The following is a 24904-nucleotide window of genomic DNA, read 5'->3' on the forward strand; positions in this document are numbered from 1 at the left end:
ATCTGTTTATTAAAGGAATTTGCATACATATGTATATATAATTGAAATTCATATATCTAAAGAAAATAATTTTAAATCTAGTTTTAAAATAATTTAAAAAGCTAATTTCTTTTCTTTTTTTTTTTTTTTGCTCTTTTACTTTTTTTCTTTTTTTTTTTTTTTTTTTTCTTTTTGTCTTTTTTCGTGACCGGCAACGGATCGCAACCCTCAGTGTCGCGCCCGTACCGGGCCGGGACCGGCCACGGGATCGCAACCCTCGGTGTTGCCCCCGCCCCTCGCTCAGCCAGTGAGCGGCCGGTCTGTATGTGGGATCCGAACCCTCAGCGGGAGCGCCACCGCACTTCCCAAGCGGCGCACTGTAGCAGTGCGCCACCGGGCCGGCCCTAAACTTATGATCTTAAATAGAGCACTTGGGCTTTCTGGACTGAGATGTCCACTATGTTAAAACAGGGATGGTCTCTCACTGATGCTTGGAAGAAGAGTTCTGAACTCCACAAGATTAAAGGCATTACTGTTTTTATGGTAACAGCACATTTTTGAAATTCTAAAGTCTAGAAGCACATATTTGACTTCTATCTTGGTCCTGGGAGTGGTTGTGTTTTAATGGCTGGGGAGTTATTTCCACATACCAAATGTGCAAGTATTTGAGTGAGGGTGCCTTGTAGTCATGGCACACTACTCTTATAATTTTATTAATATCTTAATATTCAAATTTGGAAGGTAGAGATTATGTTTTTTAATGGGGGTGGGAGGTGGTGGTGGTAGATATTTTTACTCTAGGAAATGACATATGAGGTTTTATTAAGAATTGCTACTTGTTGAGTATTGCATGTGGGAATGGGAGTTAGAAGAATCTGAGGAATTTCCCTTACACTTTTTTCTTCTTTTCATTTCTAGTCTTTATAACCTGGCTTCACTGGAGCTGAGAGAGAATCTTCTCACGTATCTTCCTGAGTGAGTCTCTGGGGTAAATAAGAGGGGATTGTGTACTGAATGAATTTCTTTAAGTATTAAAAAGAAACAAAACAAGACTACAGTATTATGTCAATTCTATATCCTTTGGAAAGTTTGGGAGATGCCAGCCTTCTCTTAATAGTCCTTCCTGTGCAATATTTACTACCATAAATTCCAAATGGGTCTTATTTTTGGAAACTAGTCCAAGTGAGGAATACTATGTCGTTCAGCATTTCTAATTTCTAAGTGCTTTTTTTGTTGTTGTTGTTGTTGTTTTTAAATAGCTCTCTTACCCAGCTACGGAGACTAGAAGAACTTGATTTAGGAAACAATGAAATATACAATTTGGTAAGTCTGTATCAAAGAAGGATTTGAATTTAGCTTTGTCCTTAGTTATGATCACAAAATATTTCGGGGAGATCTATAGGGATTCTTGTAAAGCCAGTATTTCCTCAAATGTAGCTTGAGAACATTAGAGAATGTGCTTCAGTTCACGCAGGTTAAGAATTAATTCAAGTAGGGGGAGGTCAGGGCAAGAGATGATGAGTGTAGGTGGAAACAACTGGCATTCTTGGGGAAAGTTTGGGGCACTTTTAGGAAAGGGGGTCTTGATGTTAGAGAAATAACAACCACCATCTACTACGTTACCCAATTATTAACTGATCAGTTAGGATTTTTTTACTTAGTGGAAGACTGAAAACTGGATCTTTGTTACAATAACATTATTTTTTCTTTGTTTTAGCCAGAATCAATTGGAGCTCTCTTACATCTAAAGGATCTCTGGTTGGATGGAAATCAACTGTCAGAATTACCTCAGGTAAGTGGTAATTTCACAATGTCTTCCGCCAAATGTAGAACAATAATAATAATAAAGCTTGTGTATTTCCTGCTTCTACATGAGGTTTTCTAAAAAAGGATCCTGAAAACCAAAAACATTGAAAAAGCACATTTGGAAAAATATATTGAGCATTCATCATTCTACACTGCCATAGAAAAATTGAAAACCTCAACCCACCATTTCTAAGGATAGTAAATATATCCTTTAGTTTGTGAAGTCTGTATTTTATTTCATCTTTGCTACCCATAAGGCTTACTTCAAGCCCAGAAGATTCGTAAATCACCAGGACCCATGATTCTGACAGTATACATTTCTGCCACTCTTTGTGATGTGCCAAGTGTTTGGGATAGTTTTGACCACGTTTTCCCCTGTAATAATAGTTGATATAAAAGCAATGTTAAAAGCTTTTCTTTCATATTTTTCCAAATATTGCTTATAGTTTAGCTGGCATGTCATGCAGTTCAGGTTTTTCCTGCTGTTACCAAATGAAGTAGAGTCTTGTATAGACTTCTGAGTTCACCGTCATCTTGTGGAGTCCTGGCAAACAGGACTTTCTGAGAGAGAAACTGAGAAACCTAAACAAACAAAAAATGGGCATTTTCCCCTTTTATTTTGTTTTTTATTAGCTATTACTGAATTTTATTTTTTGGTGTATCTTACAGCCAGTTTTTATAGTCAGAAATATTTCATGATGTCAGTGCTTGTGTTTTATAAAAAGTCTCTGCCCAGCTGTGTGAGCCAGTCTGGTTGGGGCTGTGTACTTTAGGTGGGGAATGCCATATCAACACAGGGAAGTCTGACACTGGAAGGAAGCACTTAAGTAAATTTTTAAATGTGGTAGTTATAGCACTGAAGTTACTGTGTGTCACTTCATGACTAGCAGAACTAAGGAACTAATTTAAGTCTGTTTTTGAGATCTTGGTTATAGTTGGGAGAAGGAGACATATCAATAACTGTTGTGGGTAGGGTTTGATTAATATTTAGATGTCTGTAGGAAATATATGGGAAGTCCTGGTTGAGAGAATGTTAGTTCCTTTAGAAGGAAGGGGGAAAAAATACCATGAAGTTACCAGGACAGTAATAAAAGTCATCTGTGGGAACTGAAGGGGAAATGTATGTACGTAGAGATATGTGCAAAATGTATATCCTAAACAGAGAGAAATTAAAGCTCCAATGATCATGTTATTGGTTATTTAGAAGACTCATTTGCTCCTTTAGTATAAACTTGTATTAAACCAGGACTAAACACACCAAAAAGCCTCAAATAAGCAGAATTTTTTTTTGTCTTGATTGATGATGGAAAGAACAAGATACAAAAACATTGTTAAAAGGGATTAATGAAAAGCACAGCAACTTCAGGGTTCTGCCCTGAAATTAGAATGTAGTCTGGTTTTCTTAGATAGGAAATATATACATGGGCAGGATCATAAGGCGTATAGTAGGTAGGAGTTAGGCTGGAAAGACTAGATTAGACCAAGTTAAATATAGATTGAGGAATTTGTACTTATGTAGACATCAGGGAGCCCCTTGTTTTTTGAGTAGAAGGGCAGTATGATTATATGACTAGAGCTAGCTATGTTTTTAGGAAGGACATTAGGAAACACAGTTTGTAGAATGGACTCAGTAAGGGGGAGTCAAGACCAGAATCTAAGAGGTAGAGTTTACAGTCATGGAAAGAGGGTAATGAGGGTAGGAATTTAATGTACATAAAGTGGGAATGGAAGAGTGGAAGCACTTATAAAAGAGCATTTTGGGAACGGAGGGTAAGATAACTCTTAAATAGAATGTTAGACTCATTGAGGTAATTTTCCAATCCTGGATTGATTGTTTTCATTAAAAGCAGTATGTTTCTCTTTTTTTGTTAATGTTAAAGTATTGATGGGTCTTTATGTTACAATTTTGCCAGGGAGCAATTGCATTGTGGTAACACGTACTACCTGTCATGGAAGGAAATGTAAAGTAGGTGATTTCTTACCAGAGAAAATCCCAGGGTCACCCTGCTTACTAATGATTGATTCCCAACTTGGAGAATTAGATTCTAGCCTCCTTTTTTTTCTTTTTTTCCCTAATTGTGTGAGTTTGCAATCATTTGTTCTTTCTTGGTGCCAGTTTCTTCATCTATTAAGTGGGAATGACTCCTTGCCGGTCTGAAGGTGGAGGGCTTGGCATCCCCTCTAGCTCCATACAGCTTCTCATTTTCATTGGAAGGGAGTCTAGGAATTTACTCCTGTGTTTACATTGGGATATATGCTAAAGAAATCCTTAGGACTGGTTTGGGATTTGTAAGAAACCACTATAACAAATTCCTCTGTACTGTGGCAGGTTTAAGCCTGAGTGTCTTTTTGAATGTCATTGATAATAGGAAATAGGAAATCTGAAGAACCTGCTGTGCTTAGATGTCTCTGAAAACAGGTTGGAAAGACTTCCTGAAGAAATCAGCGGCCTGACTTCATTAACGGATTTAGTCATTTCCCAGAACTTATTAGAAATGATTCCAGATGGCATTGGTAAGTAGTGAAAGTAACTAATTTCTAAAGGTGCTGCCTGCTGTTGTCTTGAGCATTTGGAGTACACTCTGATCCTTTGATCACTACTCTCAGGTGCTGGGGATGTGGCTACTTAAAGTCACCATGTTGCTTGTTTTTAAAGAAGGAAAGCAAAGAATTTTAATACAATTTAAGTTTTGTCTCTATGCAAGTATTTCTGTTGTCTTGGTTTGGTAGCAGTTATAGGTATTGTCACTTTCAAGTGTTAACTCATACCTACTTTATCGGCCTCTTGTCTCAGTGATTACAGTAGATATTAGCCCAAATAATAGAATGTGTTTGGAGCATATGAGTAATCACTAAGAAATTTCTAATTCAGCATCCTAAATGGTTTATGAGAAAATATCCCTGCCCTTTCTGCATGACCTGGGGAAGGTGCTACTAAAGGAAGAGTGGTGTGATTGAGTTGAGCCTTTTCTGGCACATTGAGAACAATTCTCTAACCATTCAAAGCTACTTCTTTAAAAAAAAAAAAGTCAATCGAGATGTTTCCTTTATTATAGACGAACTCAGTCTGGTGTGAGAAATTAAACACAAACAGAGAAGGTATAAACAGACATGGGCTGGCATCTCCACTGTAGCAAAACCACTTAGAAATTGTAATAAACTGTATTTAACTATAGAGTTGTCATAGGATTGCTGTCTTTAACTTTTATTCAAAACATCAAAGGAAGTTTTTGAAAGATTTTCAGTAGTTGGAAAAGCTGTATGACAGAGGACGACTTCCTCTCTGGTGTTTTGTCAAGATGAAAATGGTAACCGATAACAGCAGCTCAGTAGGAATACAGACGTTGCCTTTTGGTGAAAGCCAGTTGGAAAATTGATGGGGATTTTGATTCTATGTACAGATGTGCTGAGAATCATATCTGGTGGGACCTGGCCATGTTTTGTAGCTTGGAATAGCAAGACGTAGCAGTCATGAGTTGGCTGACTTCAAGCGTTTGAAGAGCTGTCTGTAGAAGAAGTAGATTTATTACATCTTCTAGTTCAAATGGACGAAATGAAAGAATTGTAAATCTCAATTTCATTTAAGAAAGAGCATTAAAAAACAAAGATATTGGTTACAAATTAGTTTTAGCTGCTTAGTGAAGAAATGAGTACCCTATCACTAGAAGTATTCAAGAAGAGGCTGCAAGAGTACTTGACAAGAATATCGTTAAGGAGACTCCTCTGTTGGTGTGAGATGTTTCTGCACTCGGGTGTGATGCTAACATGTCCCCTGACAGTGAGGGTAGGTGGAAATCCTCCAGGGACATTGTTAGTAGATTATTGATTATGCTAAATAAAGAGCTTAAGAATTGGTTAGTTCTCCCACCTTGCCGTTACTGCATAAAAAGCAAGATAATCCTTTAGACTTTTCCCTTTCTCCAGCTTTATGTCCCTGTTAGGATAGAGGCTGTTCTCTGATGTAAGGGGAAAGTGTCATCATCTTAGCCACATGCAGTAGACAGTGAAAGACACCTGCTGTGTAGGCTTAGTCCCTTGACTTGTACTTGAAAATGAGAAACTGAATGATTTAGGATTTCCTTCTCTCTGTGGGGACTTGTGAGCAGACTGCAGTGTCCATGGCCTTTGGGCATCACCAGTAAGTCAAGTCTTCCTACTCCATATTAAGGACTCCTGACTCAGTCCTTAATATGACTTTTCAGAGATGACCACGTTATTCTATATATATATAAATACTTTATTATAGGGGTCTTCACTGAATCATTTTCGTTCATAGGTGATTTAATAAACTGCACTGTATTGTTTTTAGTAAGGATGACTCTTGTAGTAAAATAAAAGTCTCCTCCATCCACGAGATATCTCTTATTCCTAAAGTTCCATCAAGAGGCAATTGTTTGTTTTTCTTTAAATTTTCTGGCTTTGATATGATATTTTTATGCCTTTTAAGATGATTTGTTTCTAATTACTGCCTGATTTTGATGTTCTGAGTAAATTATTTTAACTCTCAACCTTTAGTATTCTAAATGAGAATGATAGAGTTTCATAATGTGAAAAGCTGGATGAGAACAAACAAGTAACCATTTAAAACAAAAAAGAACAGCAAATAGGAAATATCAAGTAGTGATTAGGAGAACAATTGTAACTAATGAGTTTAAATAACACTTTTACAGGAAAACTAAAGAAACTGTCAATCTTGAAGGTGGATCAGAACAGACTCACACAGTTGCCTGAAGCAGTTGGGGACTGTGAAAATCTCACCGAGTTAGTTCTTACAGAAAATCGGCTCCTGGTGAGTGTGGTTTGTTTCCATTATCATAAAGACTTAGGGTGGATTCTACTTCTTTGTAATTTGAGTGGACTAAATAGAAATTTCCTTATGTTACATCTCAAAAAGGGACTTACAAAGCAAATGCATGACATAAAGAAGATCAGTTTTTAACTTGTTTAAGCACAGAAAATGGTGTTTAGGCTCCCTTGTCAGAGCTTGTGTCCCAGTTGTGGTGCTTACAATGTAGGGACTGCACTGATGCATCCTGGAGGTCCCAGTGAAGTGTGGGGATAAGCCACTGTATGGGATGTGTTGATGCCTCTGCCATGGTTTCCAGAGACTGCCAGCAGAAAAACTGTTTGGGGATTCCTCTGGCCTCTCCCTGAGTTCTTTCAACAAATGGGAAGAGCTGGAGAGAAGGGGAAGAAATAGTGTTTGACCAGGGAAAGCCTTGGTGGGATTGGGTCTGGGGGAGCCAAAGATGGTAGCTGATGGGCTTTGCTCAAGGCTGCTTCTTTCCCCATCCCAGAAATTGGGGTTGGAGGTGGCTGCAGGTGTCCCACACTTGGATCAGGCTTCTTGCCCTACCAAGGGCACAGGCAGAGCATGCACCTCCTGCCAAGGGTGGGTTTGCAGGGGGCAGCAAATCTCAGCTGTCTTCTCTCTTCCTGCTACTTCCTCTGCTTTTGTCTGTCCTTCAGTTGTCACTTCATCTTCTTTTCCCTTTCTTCCCTTTTCTCCTCTCTTTATAAATAGTGTAAGTAATGCTCTTTAGGTGAAAAGACCAGAAAAAGATAGCAAGAGAGGATGGAGGCCACTGACTTGGTCAGGGGAGACCAGCAACATCTCTCCTCAAGTTGCTCAAGTAGCCATCAACCAGCAGGTGTGGTGGTGGTCACCAGAGCTTCCTGTTCTGCTTTATGGTTTTAGGCTTACAAATAGTAATCATAACAGTTATTAAAATATTATCTACCCCTGATTCCATTGAGGTGTTGAAGACCCACACCAGGCCTGGTTACTTTGCTCCCATCCCATCTGTCCCCCTCTCTTCCCCTGGCCTCACGGTATTCCTTTCTGCTTGGGCTGCCGATTCCCTGCCCCACACTCTGGCTTCCGCAGTCTTCTCAGCCACCTTCCCAGCATGTCCTTGAAGGGACAGGCAGGACAGAGCTGAGTCTTGAGGGTGCAAATTCCCACTTACCTGAGTTGAAGAACATTCATTTCCTGCTTGTTATGTGTTTTCTTGTTCCCAGGACTCTGCCTTTGACTCCACTTCCTTGAAACAAACTGTCATTTCCACAAAAATTCAAAATGTTTACTTCTGCATCACTCCAGTGAACATACAAATATGTGATATTCAGGAAGAACTATTGCTTCTCTTGCTGGATGAGATTATATTCTTCAAGTCCTTGTAAAGATTTGTTTTACTATGTACCATGTTAAAAATATGTATTAAATTAATAATAAAAACGTTATTTTAACAGACTTTACCTAAGAGCATTGGAAAACTTAAGAAGTTGAGCAACTTGAATGCAGACAGAAATAAATTAGTGTCTTTACCAAAAGAGGTACGTGCTTTTAGAGAAACAATACGATAATAATTATAAAGAAATAACACACAAGGGATCAAAAATATCAAATACTTTAAAAAGGCTTATGTGGTGTGAAGTCTTGTCTGTGAGTATAAAGCCTATTGGAGGAATTATATCAAAGAATGATCATCAGTAACAAAGAGAGTTAAGAAAGGTGAATTGATAGGATTTTAAATGGGAGAAAGAGATTGCCATTTTGATCTTGACTTAGAGAATGATGAAATGACCATTGACAGAAATGCATAATTTATGAGTTTGGCAGAGGAAGTGGATGGCGTTGGATTTGATTGTTGAATTTACTGTGAAATTAAACTCTGTTGGAGAGAAGCTGTATGGACTTAGAGGTGTTTAAATTCTGGCAAGGGAAGTGGAAATGCTGACAATGAGGAGGAAGGCCATAGTAGAACACATAAGGAGGTATCTAGTGCCTTTTTTTAAGAAGGCTTACTTTCTATTGGGAACTAGGAGAGCTTGACTAGAGTAGGGCAATACTGACCTTGATTTTTTTAATTAGTAATATAGCCTAAATATATTATATATATTATATATTAATTATATATTAGTAATATAGCCTAAAACTGAATTTAAGCAGCCTTCCACCCACTGCCCTCATCAAATAAGCTGTGGATGAGTCCTCCCTTTGCTGGGTCCTCACATAAAAAAGTGTAGTATTTTCTTGTATGATGGGATCACTGGACAGTTTTCTTCATGTTTCTGTTTTGACCCTTTCCAGCATCTATCTTGGAATAATTTCAAGGCTGCCATCCAACTAGCCAGAACTTGAAGGGTTCTTATTTTCCTAGGGCCCCTTCTCTGAGTGTGTGAACTTGTCCTGGCTTCCCTTTTCCCTTCCTCATCTTGGTGTTCTGCCCACAATGTCTCAGTCTTCTCCCTGGGTCAGATGGCCAACATTCTTGAATGGAAGCATGAAGATATTTATTACTAATGTGCCCATGGTTTGACACACCTTAATATGAATGCTGGCATCTAAATAAAACTGTTTCCACCAGAAAGACTTAAGTCTATATCTCAGCTAAACTGGGACACAACTAAGAGATTCTGCTAATCAAACATTATGGTTCCAGTCTCTGAGTGATAAACCAAAACACAGAGCTGATACTCTGAACATTAATTGTACTCTTGCTGAACTGTACTTGTGGATATGTAATAGATTGCACATGTAAGTACACAGAGAGCGAGAAGTAGAAAAGATTCATTACTTTCATTTTCAGTGCCATGCACTGTACTAGGTGCTTTCAAGTATGTTGACTCATTAAATCCTCACAACAGCTTTTGAAGTCATGATGATTTCCTGATTTTACAGATTAGGAAACTGAGGCCAGTGAGTTTTTCTTTTCTTTTTTTTTTAAATTTAATTTAATTTTGTCAATATACAATGTGGTCGATTATTGTAGTCCATTACCAAAACCTCCCTCCCTCTTCTCCCCTCTCCCTCCCAACAATCTCCTTTCTGTTTGCTTGTCGTATCAACTTCAAGGAATTGTAATTGTTGTGTCCCTCCCCCGTTGTTTGTGTATTTATTTATTTATTTATTTTTTAGCTCCCACAAATAAGTGAGAACATGTGATATTTCTCTTTCTGTGCCTGACTAATTTCACTTAATATAATTCTCTCTAGGTCCATCCATGTTGTTGCAAATGGCAGTATTTCACTCTTTTTTATAGCAGAGTAGTATTCCGTTATGTAGATATACCACATTTTCCATATCCACTCATCTGATGATGGACATTTGGGCTGGTTCTTATCAGGGTTCACATAGCTAGGAGATGGTAGAACCAGGCTCCAAAGATGTCTCCCAACAGCCAGCCCACCGCCCTTTGACCGGCCAATAAAAACGTGGCAACTCAGATAATGCAATTTCAACCCAACCTTTGTAACTGTGTAGTCCTGAGGTAATACAAGACTTTGATTTGGTAGAGAAGGGTCAAATTATCTTTAGTTTAGACATTCTAGAAAATTACCATATTGTAGGAATATTTTCAAGGCAAGTGCCAAGGAGAGCGCTTTTAAGTTTAATTTTAATCCTCAGTGTTTCACCACCCACCCCCAGCTTTCCTGTCCCTTTCTTTGATTCCATCACAGGAACATGTTCTAGAAAAGAACTTTAGAGACTTGTTTTTATGAAACTATAATCATTTCACTATCAGTCTTTTTTTCACTTTAAAAGAGAGAAACTCATACTCAGCATTCCTGATTAGAGGGTTATACCTAGTAAGTGCTGTGTGTCTGTTTAACTTTACTAGAACAGCTTTTCAAGATGTGAAAAGCTTCAATGCATTTTAGCTATTATGTTTCACTTATTTTCTGGGAAATTATGCTTGGTTTTCTGGCATCTAGACTTTTATAAAGGAATAAAGTCTGTACCTTTTCTTTCAGCTGCCTGATTAAGCAGAGATTGTTTAGGTTTTTAGGAATTGGATCTTTTCTAGCACATCTTCACTCCTACATCACGCATGCTCAGCTCCCATAGTAGGAAACATGACCGGCACACCTCCAGTTCTGCAGGTCAGGGTTTGGGAACCTAGCAGAAATGGTTGAGTGCTTGCCTCTGAATGTTGGGGCTGAACAGCCAAACCACCTAGAGCCTCCTGACTTTGTGTTGCATCATGTTGGCCTGGGCAGCAGCATCATGTCATGAGTCTCTGTGCAGTGAGTGTGGTGGCCCCGTGACTGTGTGTGTGTGTGTGTGTACAAGTGAACGTATGAGCTCTGCCTCCAAGCTTGATGCCATTTGATCAAATCCTGCATTTTCCTGATTGGATTCTTTTCTCAAAAATTACTACTTTTTCCTGAACAATTAAGTTGCATATATGACATATCTAAACTGAAATTCAATTTATATGCTGAAAATCCATAGCTGTATTAATTGCCATTGGTCTGGTGCACTGTGTAGTTCTTCCTATATTTTGTCCTTTTCTTTTTTAATTTGATAGTGTTGTGTCTTGTCAGTTTTATGGCACAGCGTCTTAGTCTGTAGCAGCATTTATTTTCATTTTTTCCCCAAATGGTTGAGGGGAAAATGTTTGTACTGTGTGGGTCACAATAATAGATTCTGTTTGTGTTTTGTGGTGTTATTTGTAGTGAACATTTGCAAATCAATAAATGTCTCTTGTTTTCTTAATTGTTAGCTGCTTGGAAATTTAGAAAAGTCAGGTAAACTTGTTATCCTGTAAGTATGTTTCAGACCACAGTTTCATTTTCACCTTCCATTCTGCTTCTTAAATGCATGATGATTTGAATCAGCTGACTGTGTTCTTCACTGTAAAATATTAAACATTTTCTTATAAATTCACTTTTTTTTTTTTTTAATGACTGCATGGCGTGGAACCCTATGTTGTTATGTGTTTTTCTGATTTGTTCAGATTATCTCTAAAGAATGCTTCCTGTGAAGTACATTTTAAGTTACTCAAATTCTGAAAGGCCTCACTCAGCAGCTCATCTATCTATGATTCTGTCTGTGATGGAGAGACTAGATTTGATTTGTTTGCTGTATGTGGCATGCTTCTCATTTTCTAGCCACTTATTTATGTCTTTTATTTCTCATCCTGTTGCTTAAGTATACTTCTGGGAAAAAGAGATTCCCTTAATAACTCATATATTTGGTGGAGAGAATATCTAAGAAGAAGAGACTGTGTAGTAGTATGATTTGAGGATGGACAGGGAGTTGGTGTATAGATGATCATGGGTGTGATGAATAAGAGCCGGTAACTTCATAATATTCCCCAGCCAGATCTTATCTTTGAATAACCTGGACCATACAGAGTTTCTGGCTGGCAAAAATGGAGCATATATCCAAGTTTAGAGTTCAGTTTTTTGATCTCCATTAAGTCAAAATGAAAGCAACCCTAACTATATTATACCTATCCAGTCAAATGAGACAAGGTAGAATTTGCAGGTCATTCATCAAAGCACTTCTATATCAGGCAACCTGTAAACATTAATTACCCATAATTATGAGTACTATTGTGGTATTCAAAACTGTCTATGGTGATAGAGTATTCATTTGTGGATAGCTTTCTGACTTCTTATTACAATTTAAAATTCTTTTAGTGTAAGTTTTCATTATATTCTAAAATGAGTCATTGATACAAGACATAAAACCTAAAAATATTGGAATAAAATATAGTTGGCTATCAGATTTCAAGACCGAGAAGGCATTTCTAAACTTGAGGAGGAAACACATCATAGAAGAAACAATTGATGGATTTGTCTGCATGAAATTAGATTTCTGATCTTCAAGAAAGTAAAGACAGCTTGGGGGCAGGGAGATATTTGCAACATCTCAAGTGGAGGGGCGACCTCTCCGTATTCTACCAGATTTTGTCAAATCATTGAAAAAAAATGTATGCACTATAGAAAAGTCAACAAAAACAAAAGAACTTCTGACAAAAATCAATAACCTATTCACAGAAGAAAAAATAGAAATGGCAATTGATGTGAAACAATTTCGTCCTCATCAATATTCATAAAAATATTAAAACATTTTCGCCTATCAAATTTTCAAAATTTCTAAAAATAATAATACTAAACATTGACAAATGTTCAGGGAAGTGCATAATATAATGTATTATGGCCTCTGGAAGGGAATAAGGTAATATTAAAAACTTAAAAAATGCACATACCCATTTTGCAGTTTACTTCTAGGTTTATCTTAAGAAAGCTTTCATGGATATACACTGAGAATGATGCACCATATTTCTCCCATTATTATAGGAGCAGCTAAAATGTTCTAGGCACCATACCAAGCATGTACAAGTACGGCTAGCGTGTGGCAAGTGTTTTCATGCTCACTCTTGTCTATTTTCATAACAGTTCTATGAGTTGTGGGTAAATCATTACCAACATCCAACAGATTGTGGAACTAAGACTAAGAAGAGGTTAAGTAACTTGCCCAAGGTCACACAGCAAAGAAGGGGCAGAACTAACTAGCAATGTCTAACATGGGCAATTTGCTAAATAGTCTGTGATACATCTGTGGAAGGAAACAATTATGCGGTCATTAAAAATCCTTCTAGAAACATAGTGACATATGAAAATGTTCTTGATGTCATATGTAAACAGAGGTGTTAAAGATCATAGTGTCGGTTCTAATTTTGTTAAATTGTGTATGTATGAGGGTAATTCAAAAAGTTTGTGAAAAAATAGATTTAAAAGATAATGCAAATCTTTCTATGAAGTTTTGACGTACTGTTGTATTGTATAATAACAAATGCATGGCAATAATATGGAAGATTGTGCCTCAAAATGTTAATACTGATTATCTTTTTGTGATAAGATTTCATATACTTATTTTTATAGTGCTTTTCTGTGTGTGTATGTATGGTTTTTATTTTTCAGTCAACCTAAGTTACTTTTTTATAATCAGAAAAAAGGCCATAGCTATTATTGTGTGTGTGTGTGTGTGTATATATATATATATATATATTTTTTTTTTTTTCCTTTTTGTCTTTTTTCATGACCGGTAACGGGATTGCAACCCTCGGTGTCGCGCCCGTACCACGACTGGCAACAGGATCGCAACCCTTGGTGTCGCGCCCGCACCGCGCTCAACCAGTGAGCGGACCGGTCTCTATATGGGATCCGAACCCTCGGCGGGAGCGCCGCCGCGCTCTACCGAGTGCGCCACTGGGCCGGCCCTATTATTGTATATTTTGATATCAGTTGCCCAACAATTCAGGGAATCCCAAAGCCACATAATTTCCAAAATATATATGAAGTTGGGAACATTTGAGTAATATGCCAAAGGTGATGCCACAGATAATGATGGGATTCTAAAATTATACATCATATTATTTCTACTCAAATTGTATTTTATCCAGATTTTGCTTACAGTACATTTTACGTTTTTGCCAGTGAAATGTGGGTTACCTTCTGTTACAAATAATATTGAAAGGAAGATACTGAGGGAAAATGAAGGCTCCTTTACACTTGGGGCAGGCATTTGCAGACAGGAATATAAACAGACAAAGGTGACTAACATAGGCTTTCTCTTTGAATCATTGAATCCATCTGATTATCTTTCTTAGGGTAACCTGCAGGCAATTATACTTAAAGCTGATCTGAATAAAGCTTTGCTCAGTGATCTGCTGGTCCTATCTCCTTGAGGTGGATTAGATTAGTGCCAAACAGTTAAGGACAGTATCATTTTGAATCAAAAGAGATACAAAACAGATAAATACGAATTCTAAGCTACATTCAGTTGTTTTCAGAGAACCCAAGTCCAACCCCTTGGATTCTGGGAAGGTGCTATTATGTGGTTTAAGGGAGGTTTAAAAATACCATCTTCCTACATAACTGGTAATAAGTTATTTAAACAGTGGCTCTGCTTCCCAGAAGTTCTAAGTGATACAGACATTTTATTGTGATGACCACTAAGGAACCTGTAAACTCTGCCCCCTGAGCCAGAAAGAGAAAGCAAAAATTCATATTAATAATATGAACTCATGTCTTCACTATTGTTAATACAAAATGTCATTGTGATACATTGTCAGGGAGACAGTTCTTTAAGACATTCAGGTGAATTTAGGAAAGAGATAGCCAGCATCAGCACGGTTCCAAAACATAGTAGGTATTCAAGTGTCTGGAGTTTTCACTTCTTGGAAAAAAAAATAGCTACCACATTTATTTGGCAGTAGCAGTAGGCCAGGTTCTATGATAGGTGCTAAATTATATATGTGGTTTCATTTAATTTAATCCGTATTGTTACTTTTAGTTAAAGTAACCTATCCAAACCCACAAAACACATTACTGAGTCTAAATCCTAACCCATGTCTCTGATCTCAAAGCATCTGCTGCCTCCGTTGCACCGCATCCCCTCTGACACCTGTAGTGGACTATATCTTTTGAGTTATGGTTTTGAATGCTTAATAATCTTTTCTAAAGACCAAAGGTTTGTGCTATCCTTTCTTGGCTGATTTGAAAGAGGGTTCTGTTGTGTGAATGTTTGCCTGGGACAGCATGTGCCTTTGCTGGTGATTAAGGCATGCCTAGCACACTCTGCAACAACATATGCTCTTTGCTGTCATTGTTTTTGCAAAATCCATAGACAATAGAGATCAGGAGGTCACACTGCCTGCTTTGACAACCCAGAGGGCCGAAGAGGCTCTTGAACACAATTGCTTTCCACCCCTTGACATCTCAAATGGGTGTGAGATTAGAGTAGGAAAGGAAAATGGAAAAAAGAAAAAAAACAAAAAAGACCACAAACACAGTAGACAGCTCACACACTCATTGGAAGTTTACACTATTTTCCCCAAATACTCAAGGGACGTTTACTTGCCCAGAACTTTTAGAGCATTCTGACCCACTTTAATTAGTTAATTTTTTTTGACTATGTGATATATGCACATGATACAGATTGAAAATGTTCACATGGTATAGCAATAGGGTCCCAAAACAGGTATCTTATAGTTGGCTGGGGCAGTGGACAGCTTCATGACAAGACGTCTGGACTCAAAATGCGGTCCTAGCTCCGTATGCCCTCCAGGATGTCCTGTCAGTATGATCATATGATTAACTGATATTATCATTATCTGCTTTGCCTCCTTGGGGTACACATAGATCCTGATTGTTTGAAGCTAGGCCAAGGTGTCAGGGTCAAAGGGTCACCAGCCTCAGCCAAGTGCTGGCCTGGAGGACCTCCATTATGTGACACAAGCCCACCACTGAACCCAGATCTCATGCAGATGCCTTTCCATGTGGAGCAGAGGTGGGGGAAGGGTGCACCATAGGGACCTTGGGTATTCCTTCCCATGAGTAGATGTTTGTCAGAATTATCTAAATTTATCAGAATCTTATAATATCGATCCTTAAAAGGATCAGAGTTTTGATTTTTTTCCTTTCATGATATTCCTGGGCACCTGAGTAAAACTGGTGATTTCCTTCCTCAAGGGAGAGAAGAAATGCCACGCTATGTGAAAGATCTGGTTGAACATCTCTTCTAGGACACTAGATTGGAGCCCTGTTTTACAAATACAGGCCCCGTATTTATAAAACCTAAGAGAAGCTGCTCTGGTGATTCTGCCAGAACAAAGAGTTTTGTTGTCTCCCTCCATTGCTACACATAGAAGCATATAACCTTTAAGTAGCTATTTTTAACAAGTAAGCAAGTAAATAAATAAAGTGTATGAACATACCTAAACAGGAAATTTGGTATGTAGATAGGCTATGCATGGTGGGTAGAGAGTATATGGATATAGTATATCCATGGTGGGTAGAGAGTATATGGTATAGTATATGGATATTATACTTGCCAAGCACTCTGATTATATGTAAATATGTGCAAATTAGACAGTAACTCAGTCAGATGATCTTAGGAATCTTCATGAGGTATTTTGTACTCTTAGAGTGTTAGACATAATTACAAAATGAGTGCAGAGAGCAATTTATCATATTTCATGGTAAGGGGGTTCTGGTAAGACTTTATGGAGGACATTTAGCTAATTTTGAATGATTGGTAAGATTTAAAAAGACAGAAACAAGAAAGACATTTCTATAAGAAACAAGGTGTATTTTAGAGTACGGTGACTAAACCAGTTTTGCTGGGATGGGAAATGTGATTATTTGAATACTGAGATAAATAAAGGGGACAAATCTAAAAGCCTTTCTACATATCTGGGTGCTTTCTACATGACCAAAGACAAATGTTAGCCCACGTTTTCTTATATGTTTATTTTTCTTTTATATCCACTATAGTTAAATACGGTGGTCGAATATATTGTTTTGAAATTTTTATATTAACTCTTAAGCGAAGAAATAAAAAGATGTGTGAAGATAATTATATAGTAGTTTCATAAATAGGCACTCTGCTTTTTAGGATATTATCTACATGTATTAAGCACGTGTATAAATAGAAAAGGGCAGAAGATATATTCAGATATCAATGAAGATTCAAGTCTCATGTTCTTCCTCAAGTAGGAGGCTCTGGAATAGTATTTTTCCATGTGTCAGAAATACATCAATAGGCCCCTTCATGGGCCTTTTCTAGCAATTGCTCTTAGTCAGGATAGAGAGCACAAGAAGAATGTAGTACTTTATGGAGCCCTGCAGAATGTTGTGTCTGGGATTGAATTATTTTTCCACCTCCTTGGTTCAGCTTTCCTGACTGTAAAAACCACAGCCAATTTGCTCAAGAGAGTCATTGAACTCTTTTGTGTCTGTATTCTTTATTGAAGACTAGACTCATATAAACATCAGTTACCTTTGAATTGCTTACTTTAAATAGATAGTAATCAAATTTGGTGTGGACACAGATGTTGAATTATGTGCTTTTACCAACACAGCTGAGGAAATTAATGTATATATTTACCAAATTCTCTTTTTACTAAAATATTGTTGATTTTACATTTATCGAAGGAAATTAATTTACTAAATTAATCAGATATTCCTTTTTTTTAAATGAAACAATACCAAAAACACTGAAGTTCATGTAATGGAAAGGTCTTGAACTGTTTGTGTGTGTGTATTGTCCAGTTCCCTCCCATATTACCAAATACTATTTGTCTGGACCTGTGTAGTTTGATTAACATATTTAACAGATGCAATTACATTAGATATCAGCAATGGAAAATGACTTCCTTTTCAGAATGAAATTTTGAACTGTATCAGTATTGTTTATTTTCTTGATTTAATTTAGAACATGTATATTTAACATTTTGCAGAGTTTTTTATGAACCTATGGGACTGTTTGGTGTGATTTAAATTAATCATAGTTGGGGCATCGGTGAGACTTAAAATTATATGGTATAATTTTATGCATCTTTTTCATAATGTTTGAAACAAGTACTCTGGTCCTACTCCATATCCCCCAAAACTTGAAAACGATGTATTTTCTTTTCCACTGTAGATTGGTGGTTGCTGCAGCCTCACTGTGTTCTGCGTGCGTGACAATAGACTTACTCGGATACCTGCAGAGGTGTCGCAGGCAACAGAACTTCACGTCCTGGATGTGGCAGGGAACAGGTAAGCATGTCCTAGTTTGCTTTGCTTGAGAGAAACAAATGTACATACACCTCAGTCATTGCCATGCATCTTGCTGCATCTTACACAATTGGAGGGTCCTTCAAAAAGTTCATGGAAAGATTCATATTATCTTTTAATTCTGTTTTTCCATGAACTTTTTGAAGTACCCTTGTGTAGTACTGATTAGTTGAACATCCCAGCCCCCAGGGAATTTTTAATATGGGAGCTGAAGTGATTGAGCTCTGTGTTGTAGGTCTGGGACAACCTGAGCATGGGATACTTTAAAGTTTAAGTGGACACTTCCATAGAAATGCTTCCCAGAAGTGATGCAGAGGAAAGAGCACTGGCCTGAGAGTGGGGAATCTTGGGTTTTACCTTAGCTTTTATCAATAGCTTTTGTAAGTCATCATAGGCCTCAGAGTTTCCTCATCTGTAAAATGAGCTTGAACTCTGTTATAATCAGGGGTCTTGATATACTCTGCTGGTGACTCTGAACGCCATGAAATTGTGAACAAAATTATGTATTCAGATACGTTTTTCTGGTGAGAGGATCCACAGCTAATCTCAGAATCTCCAAATGATTCGTAGCTCAAAAAAATTTAAGATCCACCAAATTGGTATCCCCAAGGTTACAGCAGCACCATTTCTCAAGTTCTGGGGCAGAGGTGGTGTTGGACTGCTCACCAGTTTCTGGAATATGCTTGTTCTTCATGTTTATGGAATATAGATTTGTTTCAGTCATTCTGACCTATGTTCACTACCCCATATATTATATGCGCTTTCTTCCTCCTGAGCCTACGCAAGCTGTTCTTTCTGCCTGGGACTGACCCTCTTCTCTGTCTCCCTGCCTCTCCTCTTCACCACTCATGCTTTATTTTCTCCAGGAAGCCTTCTCTCTGAGTCTGCAATTGGGGAATTTCCCCAGCCATACCACTTATAGCACCATATATTATAATTGCCTGTTTACATGGGTATAACCTCCTAAGCCTGAAGTTACTTACAATTAGATATTCAGCTTATGTCTCATTGTACAGTTTGTTACTTCATGGTTCTTGGCACATAATATGAGGGGTCTTGAAAAAGTTCTTTGGCAATGTGTATTATGAAAAAACTGTGCATAGATTTCAATTTTTTTTGCACAAAAATAAACTTGTACTAACTTGTTATAATATGTCTGAAAAGGATCTAGTTTGAGGCACTGAGAAGGATATGAAATTACATTGAAAAGAGCTCCTATCAGAGCAACCTGTATTCTGCTCAGATTAAAGCAAGAACAAACATCAGATTCATGGCAAAGCTTGGGTGGAAGAAGGGTGAAATTATTAATGCTTTATGAAAAGCTTATGGGGAAAATGCCGCAAAGAAATCATCAGTTTACAAACAGATAACTCATTTTAAGAAGGGATGAGATGATACTGAAGATGAAGCCTGCAGTGGCAGACCATCCACATCGATTTACGAGGAAAACATTGATCTTTTTTGTTCCCTAACTGAAGAGAACTAAGGATTAACAGCAGAAGGAAGAGCCAACACCATAGATATGTCAATTGGTTCAGCTTACACAGTTCTGACTAAAAAATTACAGTTGAGCAAACTTTCTGTTAAATGAGTGCCAAGACTGTTGAGCCCAGATCAGCTGCAGACAAGAACAGAGTTTTTAATGGAAATTTTAAACAAGTGGGATCAAGATCCTGAAGCATTTTTTCGAAAAATTGTAACAGAAGATGACACATGGCTTTACCAATGTGATCCTGAAGACAAAACACAATCAAAACTTGGCTACCAAGAGGTGGAGGTGGTCCAGTCAAAGCAAAAGCAGACAGTTAAGTGTAAGGCCAAATAATGATGACATATGCTTTTTATGAGAGTGTTTTGAGAAAGTTAGCCAAGCTTTAGCAGAATAATGCACGGGAAAGCTTCTCCAGAGAGTCCTCCTCCACCATGACAATGTCCCTGCTCATTCCTCTCATCAGACAAGGGCAATTTTGTGAGAGTTTCGATAGGAAATTATTAGGCATCCACCTTATAGACCTGATTTGGCTCCTCCTGACTTATTTTTTTTTTTCCTTTTTGTCTTTTTTACTGACCGGTAACGGGATCGCAACCCTTGGTGTCACGCCCGTACCGGGGACCGGCAACGGGATCGCAACCCTCGGTGTTGCGCCCGCACCGCGCTCAGCCAGTGAGTGGGAACCGGTCTCCATATGGGATCCGAACCCTCGGTGGGAGCGCCGCCACGCTCCCAACCGGCGCACTCTCCAGTGCACCACCGGGCCGGCCCTCCTCCTGACTTTTGGTTTCCTAATCTTATTTTTTATTTTTTTTTAATTGAAAAATAATTGATTATACGTATTTGTGGGGTACAGAGTTGAATATAAATACTTGTGTACAATGTGATGATCAAATCAGGATAATCAGCATGTTTATCATTATAAAACATAATCATTCTTTGTGACCACTAAACAATTTGTCACTAACCCCCCTCTCCCTCCACCTTTTCCACCTCTATTAACCACACCTGTTCACTCCTTCTGAAAGATCAACACATTATTGTGTCCTTTCTTCTTTCATTCCTACCTTCCTGACTCCCTTCCTCCCCTCCCCTTCTCTTCTGTCACTTGGAATGAGGACATGCGGTCCTTCTCTTTCTGTGCCTGGCTTATTTCACATAATGTAATTTTCTCCAAGCTCATCTGTGTTGCTGTGAATGGGAGAATTTTATTCCTTTTTATGGCTGAGTGGTATTCCATGGTACATCTATACCACGTTTTCCTTATGCAATTATCCATCAATGGACATTTAGGTTGGTTCCAGCTCTTGGCTATTGTAAATACAGCTGCAATAAATATGGGAGTGCAGGTATACCTTCAACATGATGATTTCCAATCCTTTGGGTATATATCCTGCAGTGGAATTGCTGGATCATATGGTAGCTCTATCTGTAGTTGTTTGAGAAATGTCCATACTGTATTCCATAATGGCTGCACTAATTTATAGTCCCATCGACAGTGTATGAGGGTTCCCCTTTCTCCTCATCCTACCAGCATTTGTTATTCTCTTGTCTTTTTGATAATAGCCAGTCTAACTGGGGTGAGATGATATCTCATGTAGTTTTGATTTGCATTTCTCTAATGATTAGTGATGTTGAGCATTTTTTCATGTGTCTGGCAGCCATTTTTATTTCTTCTTTAGAGAAATGTCTATTCAGCTCCTTTGCCAATTTTTTAGTTGGATTATTACAATTTTATTTTTTACTGTTGTTTGAATTCCTTGTATATTCTGGATATTAATCCCTTGTTGGATTTATAGTTTGCAAATATTTTCTCAAGTTCTGTAGTTTGTCTTTTCACTGTTGATTGTTTCCTTTGCTGTGCAAAAACTTTAGTTTGATATAATCCCATTTGTTTATTTTTTCTTTCATTCTGTGCTTTTGAGGTCTTATTCATAAAGTCTTTGCCCAGTCCTACATCCCGAAGTATTTTCCCTATGTTTTCTAATAGGAGTTTTATAGTTTCAGGTCTTATAGTCTTTAATCCACTTGAGTTGATTTTGTTACATAGCAAGAGGTATGGGTCTAGTTTCATCTACACATGGATGTCCAGTTTTTCCAGCACCATTTGCTGAAGAGGCTGTCCTTTCCCCAGTGTATGTTCTTGGTGTGTTTGTCGAAAATCAGTTGGATGTAAGTACATGAGTTGATTTCTGGGTTCTCTATTCTGTTCCATTAGTCTGTGTGTTTGTTTTTATGTCAGTACCATGCTGTTTTGGTTACTATAGCTTTGTAGTATAATTTGAAGTCAGATAGTATGATGCCTCCAGTTTTATTTATTTATTTATTTGCTCAGGATTGCTTTGGCTATTTAGGGTTTTTTGTTGTTCCATATGAATTTTAGGAAATTTTTCTATTTCTGTGAAGAATGTCATTGGTATTTTCATGGGGACTGCACTGAATCTGTAAATCAAGAAAGCAAGCTCATTTACAATAGCTACCAAACGATTAAAATACCTAGGAATAAATTTCACTAAGGAGGTGAAAGATCTCTGCAATGAGAACTACAACAAACTGCTGAAAGAAAGAAAAGAGGACACCAAAAAATGGAAAGACATTCCATTTTCATGGATTGTTAGAATTAATGTAGTGAAAATGTCCATAGTACCCAAAGCCATCTACAGATTCATTGTTCTCTAATCTTAAAAAATCTTTAAAAGGCACCCATTTTTCTTCAGTTAATAATGTAAAAAAGACTGCATTGACATGGTTAAATTTCCAGGACCCTCAGTTCTTTAGAGATGGACTAAATGGCTGATGTCATTGCTTACAAAAGTGTCTTGAACTTGATAGAGCTTATATTGAGAAATATAGTTTATGTTTTTTGTTTTTATCTTTTATTTACATTTTCCATGAACTTTTTGAAGTTCCCTCATAGAGGCCTGGTAAATATTTGTCAACAGAATGGAAATGTTAATAGTTTTGCAGAATGAATAGTAGACCACTGCAAAATGTCATATCACAGGCTTCATTGCCAAAAGGAATTAAAAACTTGCTTTTGAACCAGATATAGTTCGATGGGAGAAAAAGTGTTCAACCTGGAGAAGATCAGTGATTTTAAATGGTAAAGGCCAGCAGTCTGACGAGTGTTTGAGGACTGTTTCCTAAGTGCTACTTAGCTGGTCACTTAGGTCAGTAACAGACCACCATTGTTCATTCTTGCTAATGGATTATAGACAGCAGGGCTGAATAAACAGCAGTACTCAGCTGGACTCTGGAGGTGAATTATGGCCTCAGAGAATGCTCACCTTTTTAAAGTTAATGCTTTCAAGACATCTTGATAGATTCTTAAGACCACTAACTGGTTGCTGGAAACTCAGGATTAATTTGAGTTGAATGTTGAATTTCTGCTGGACTATGAGTCTTTATAGCTTGAGGAGAGTGGTTCTTTCCTGACCTCTCGCCTCCAACCTCCAGCAGTGGAAGTTCAGTGACTCCAAAAGTCCCCTAGTTCTCACTACACTGGTGAGCATGAATTTGCATCATTAATTCTTGAGCAGAAAGATGGCTTTGATGTCTAAAAACTTTTCACACGAGTGAAGGCCTCATTCTTCTGTTTTCAAAAGAAGGGAAAGTTAAATTTTTATTATGCTTGGGCTGGGGTGGAGAAAACCCAGTTAAAAAGTCAATTTCCATAGCTGTCATCTGAGTCAGTTAAGTGTGTCATTTAGTCCATGTATATATAGATTCATAGCCAAATTTTAAGCCTATTAAAATACTTAATTACTACTTTTAAAGTATTAGTATTGAAACTAATAAAAAATAAATTCATAACCAAATTTTAAGCCTATTAAAATATTTAATCACTACTTATTTGAAGTATCAGTATTGAAACTAATAATAAAAAAAAGGCTACTGTGTCAGCCTTTTAGCTTGCAGAGATGTCACACCATGGGAAATCATACCAAATACAGCAGAAGTTTCTGCCTCTTTTCCAAAGCATATAAAAATAGCAAATGGCAGCTGGGAGACTACATTAGTTTCAGGAAACTTTCTTTTACAGGTTTGATAGAAAATTATAGTGAGGGTGACTATAATGTGGCACTTGGAAACTAAGTATCAAACCCTATTTGTGACAGTAATTCAAAGGTGTCATATCATCAGCTGCCCGTGGGCACGGAACACAGATTTCCTTAATTCTTAAACTTTCTCACATAGGAATATCCACTAAGTATTTGATGATCTTCCTTGCAGTATTAGAACTTCCAAATTCTAGAAACAGTGGCTGTCAGTGGGGAGATAGTTTATACCTTTGAGTTTTGCACAATGTATATATGTTATTACTTAATCCAAAAAATTAAATGAAAAAGATATTTACAGACAACAGTATAGCCATACTGTGGAATACTAAGCAGTCAAAGAATGAGATATTTCTGTGTAGTGACATGGAAGGAGACCCATAATACTGAGTGAAAAGAGCACGTTTTGAATGGTATATAGTTATTCATTTTTCTTTTTGTTGTTTCCTTAAAAAAAAAAACAAACCCAAAATAGCTATATACCGTACAACCCACCTTATCTGTGCAGTACTCCAGAATATTAGTAGCAGTTTCCCCTAGAAGAGGGGTAGAGATTTGAGGGTACAAGGGGCTTTCATTTTAGATATTTTGGTATTGTTTAAATTTTTTTTACTGATTTTGTTCTCAGTTTATATTTTTAAACATTTTTGAAAACTTTGCCTAAAACTAAAAATTCTAGTAGGAGGTAACAGATGAAAAACATTAAATTGTAAGAAAACATTAAATTTCGACCATAGGTTAAGTTAATGTTACATTAATCAGTAGGCCATGCTTAGTTATTAAGTAAATTTGACAAAGCAACTGCTATGGTAATTTGGAGGCACGGAAGGTCACTTCAGGCTGGGTTGGTCATGGGTATAATTTAGACGAGTAACCCACAGTGTGGTTATTCATTTGCTTAAGTCCCTGTACTGTTGGTGTAAATAGTAACCACAGGCTTTTTTTTTTTTTTGGTGGGGGTATGTGGATAGAGATGTGTACAAATGGGGCTATGGTTTCTTGTGTTGATTCTGTTTATTCTTCAGTGTACAGAAGGTACCAAAATAAACCAAAAATGTATTATTAACTCCTCTGGAAAGCAGGAATATATATATATTTTTTCTGTTTTCTGACTTGTAGCTGGGATGGTTTACCCAAGGGAAATGGAGAAATGTGTGTGTGTCGGGTCCCCCCGCCTGCCCCCCCCCCCCCCCCCCCCCCCCCCCCCCCC

The 24904-nt window shown here is 37.6% G+C and overlaps 1 protein-coding gene across 1 annotated transcript in view; it reads left to right on the forward strand.

Moving 5' to 3' along the window:
* LRRC1 (leucine rich repeat containing 1) overlaps positions 1 to 24904 on the forward strand; it is a 125861-nt gene that overhangs the window by 93117 nt on the left and 7840 nt on the right. Inside the window, exons 5-11 of the mRNA XM_008576252.1 lie at positions 898 to 954; positions 1239 to 1302; positions 1697 to 1771; positions 4155 to 4299; positions 6456 to 6574; positions 8038 to 8121; positions 18011 to 18126. Coding sequence (XP_008574474.1) covers positions 898 to 954; positions 1239 to 1302; positions 1697 to 1771; positions 4155 to 4299; positions 6456 to 6574; positions 8038 to 8121; positions 18011 to 18126 — 660 coding nt within the window. The remainder of the gene's footprint in view (positions 1 to 897; positions 955 to 1238; positions 1303 to 1696; positions 1772 to 4154; positions 4300 to 6455; positions 6575 to 8037; positions 8122 to 18010; positions 18127 to 24904) is intronic.

The sequence above is a fragment of the Galeopterus variegatus genome, unplaced genomic scaffold (assembly GCF_000696425.1).
Source record: "Galeopterus variegatus unplaced genomic scaffold, G_variegatus-3.0.2 Scaffold1317, whole genome shotgun sequence".
NCBI classification, from domain to species: domain Eukaryota; kingdom Metazoa; phylum Chordata; class Mammalia; order Dermoptera; family Cynocephalidae; genus Galeopterus; species Galeopterus variegatus.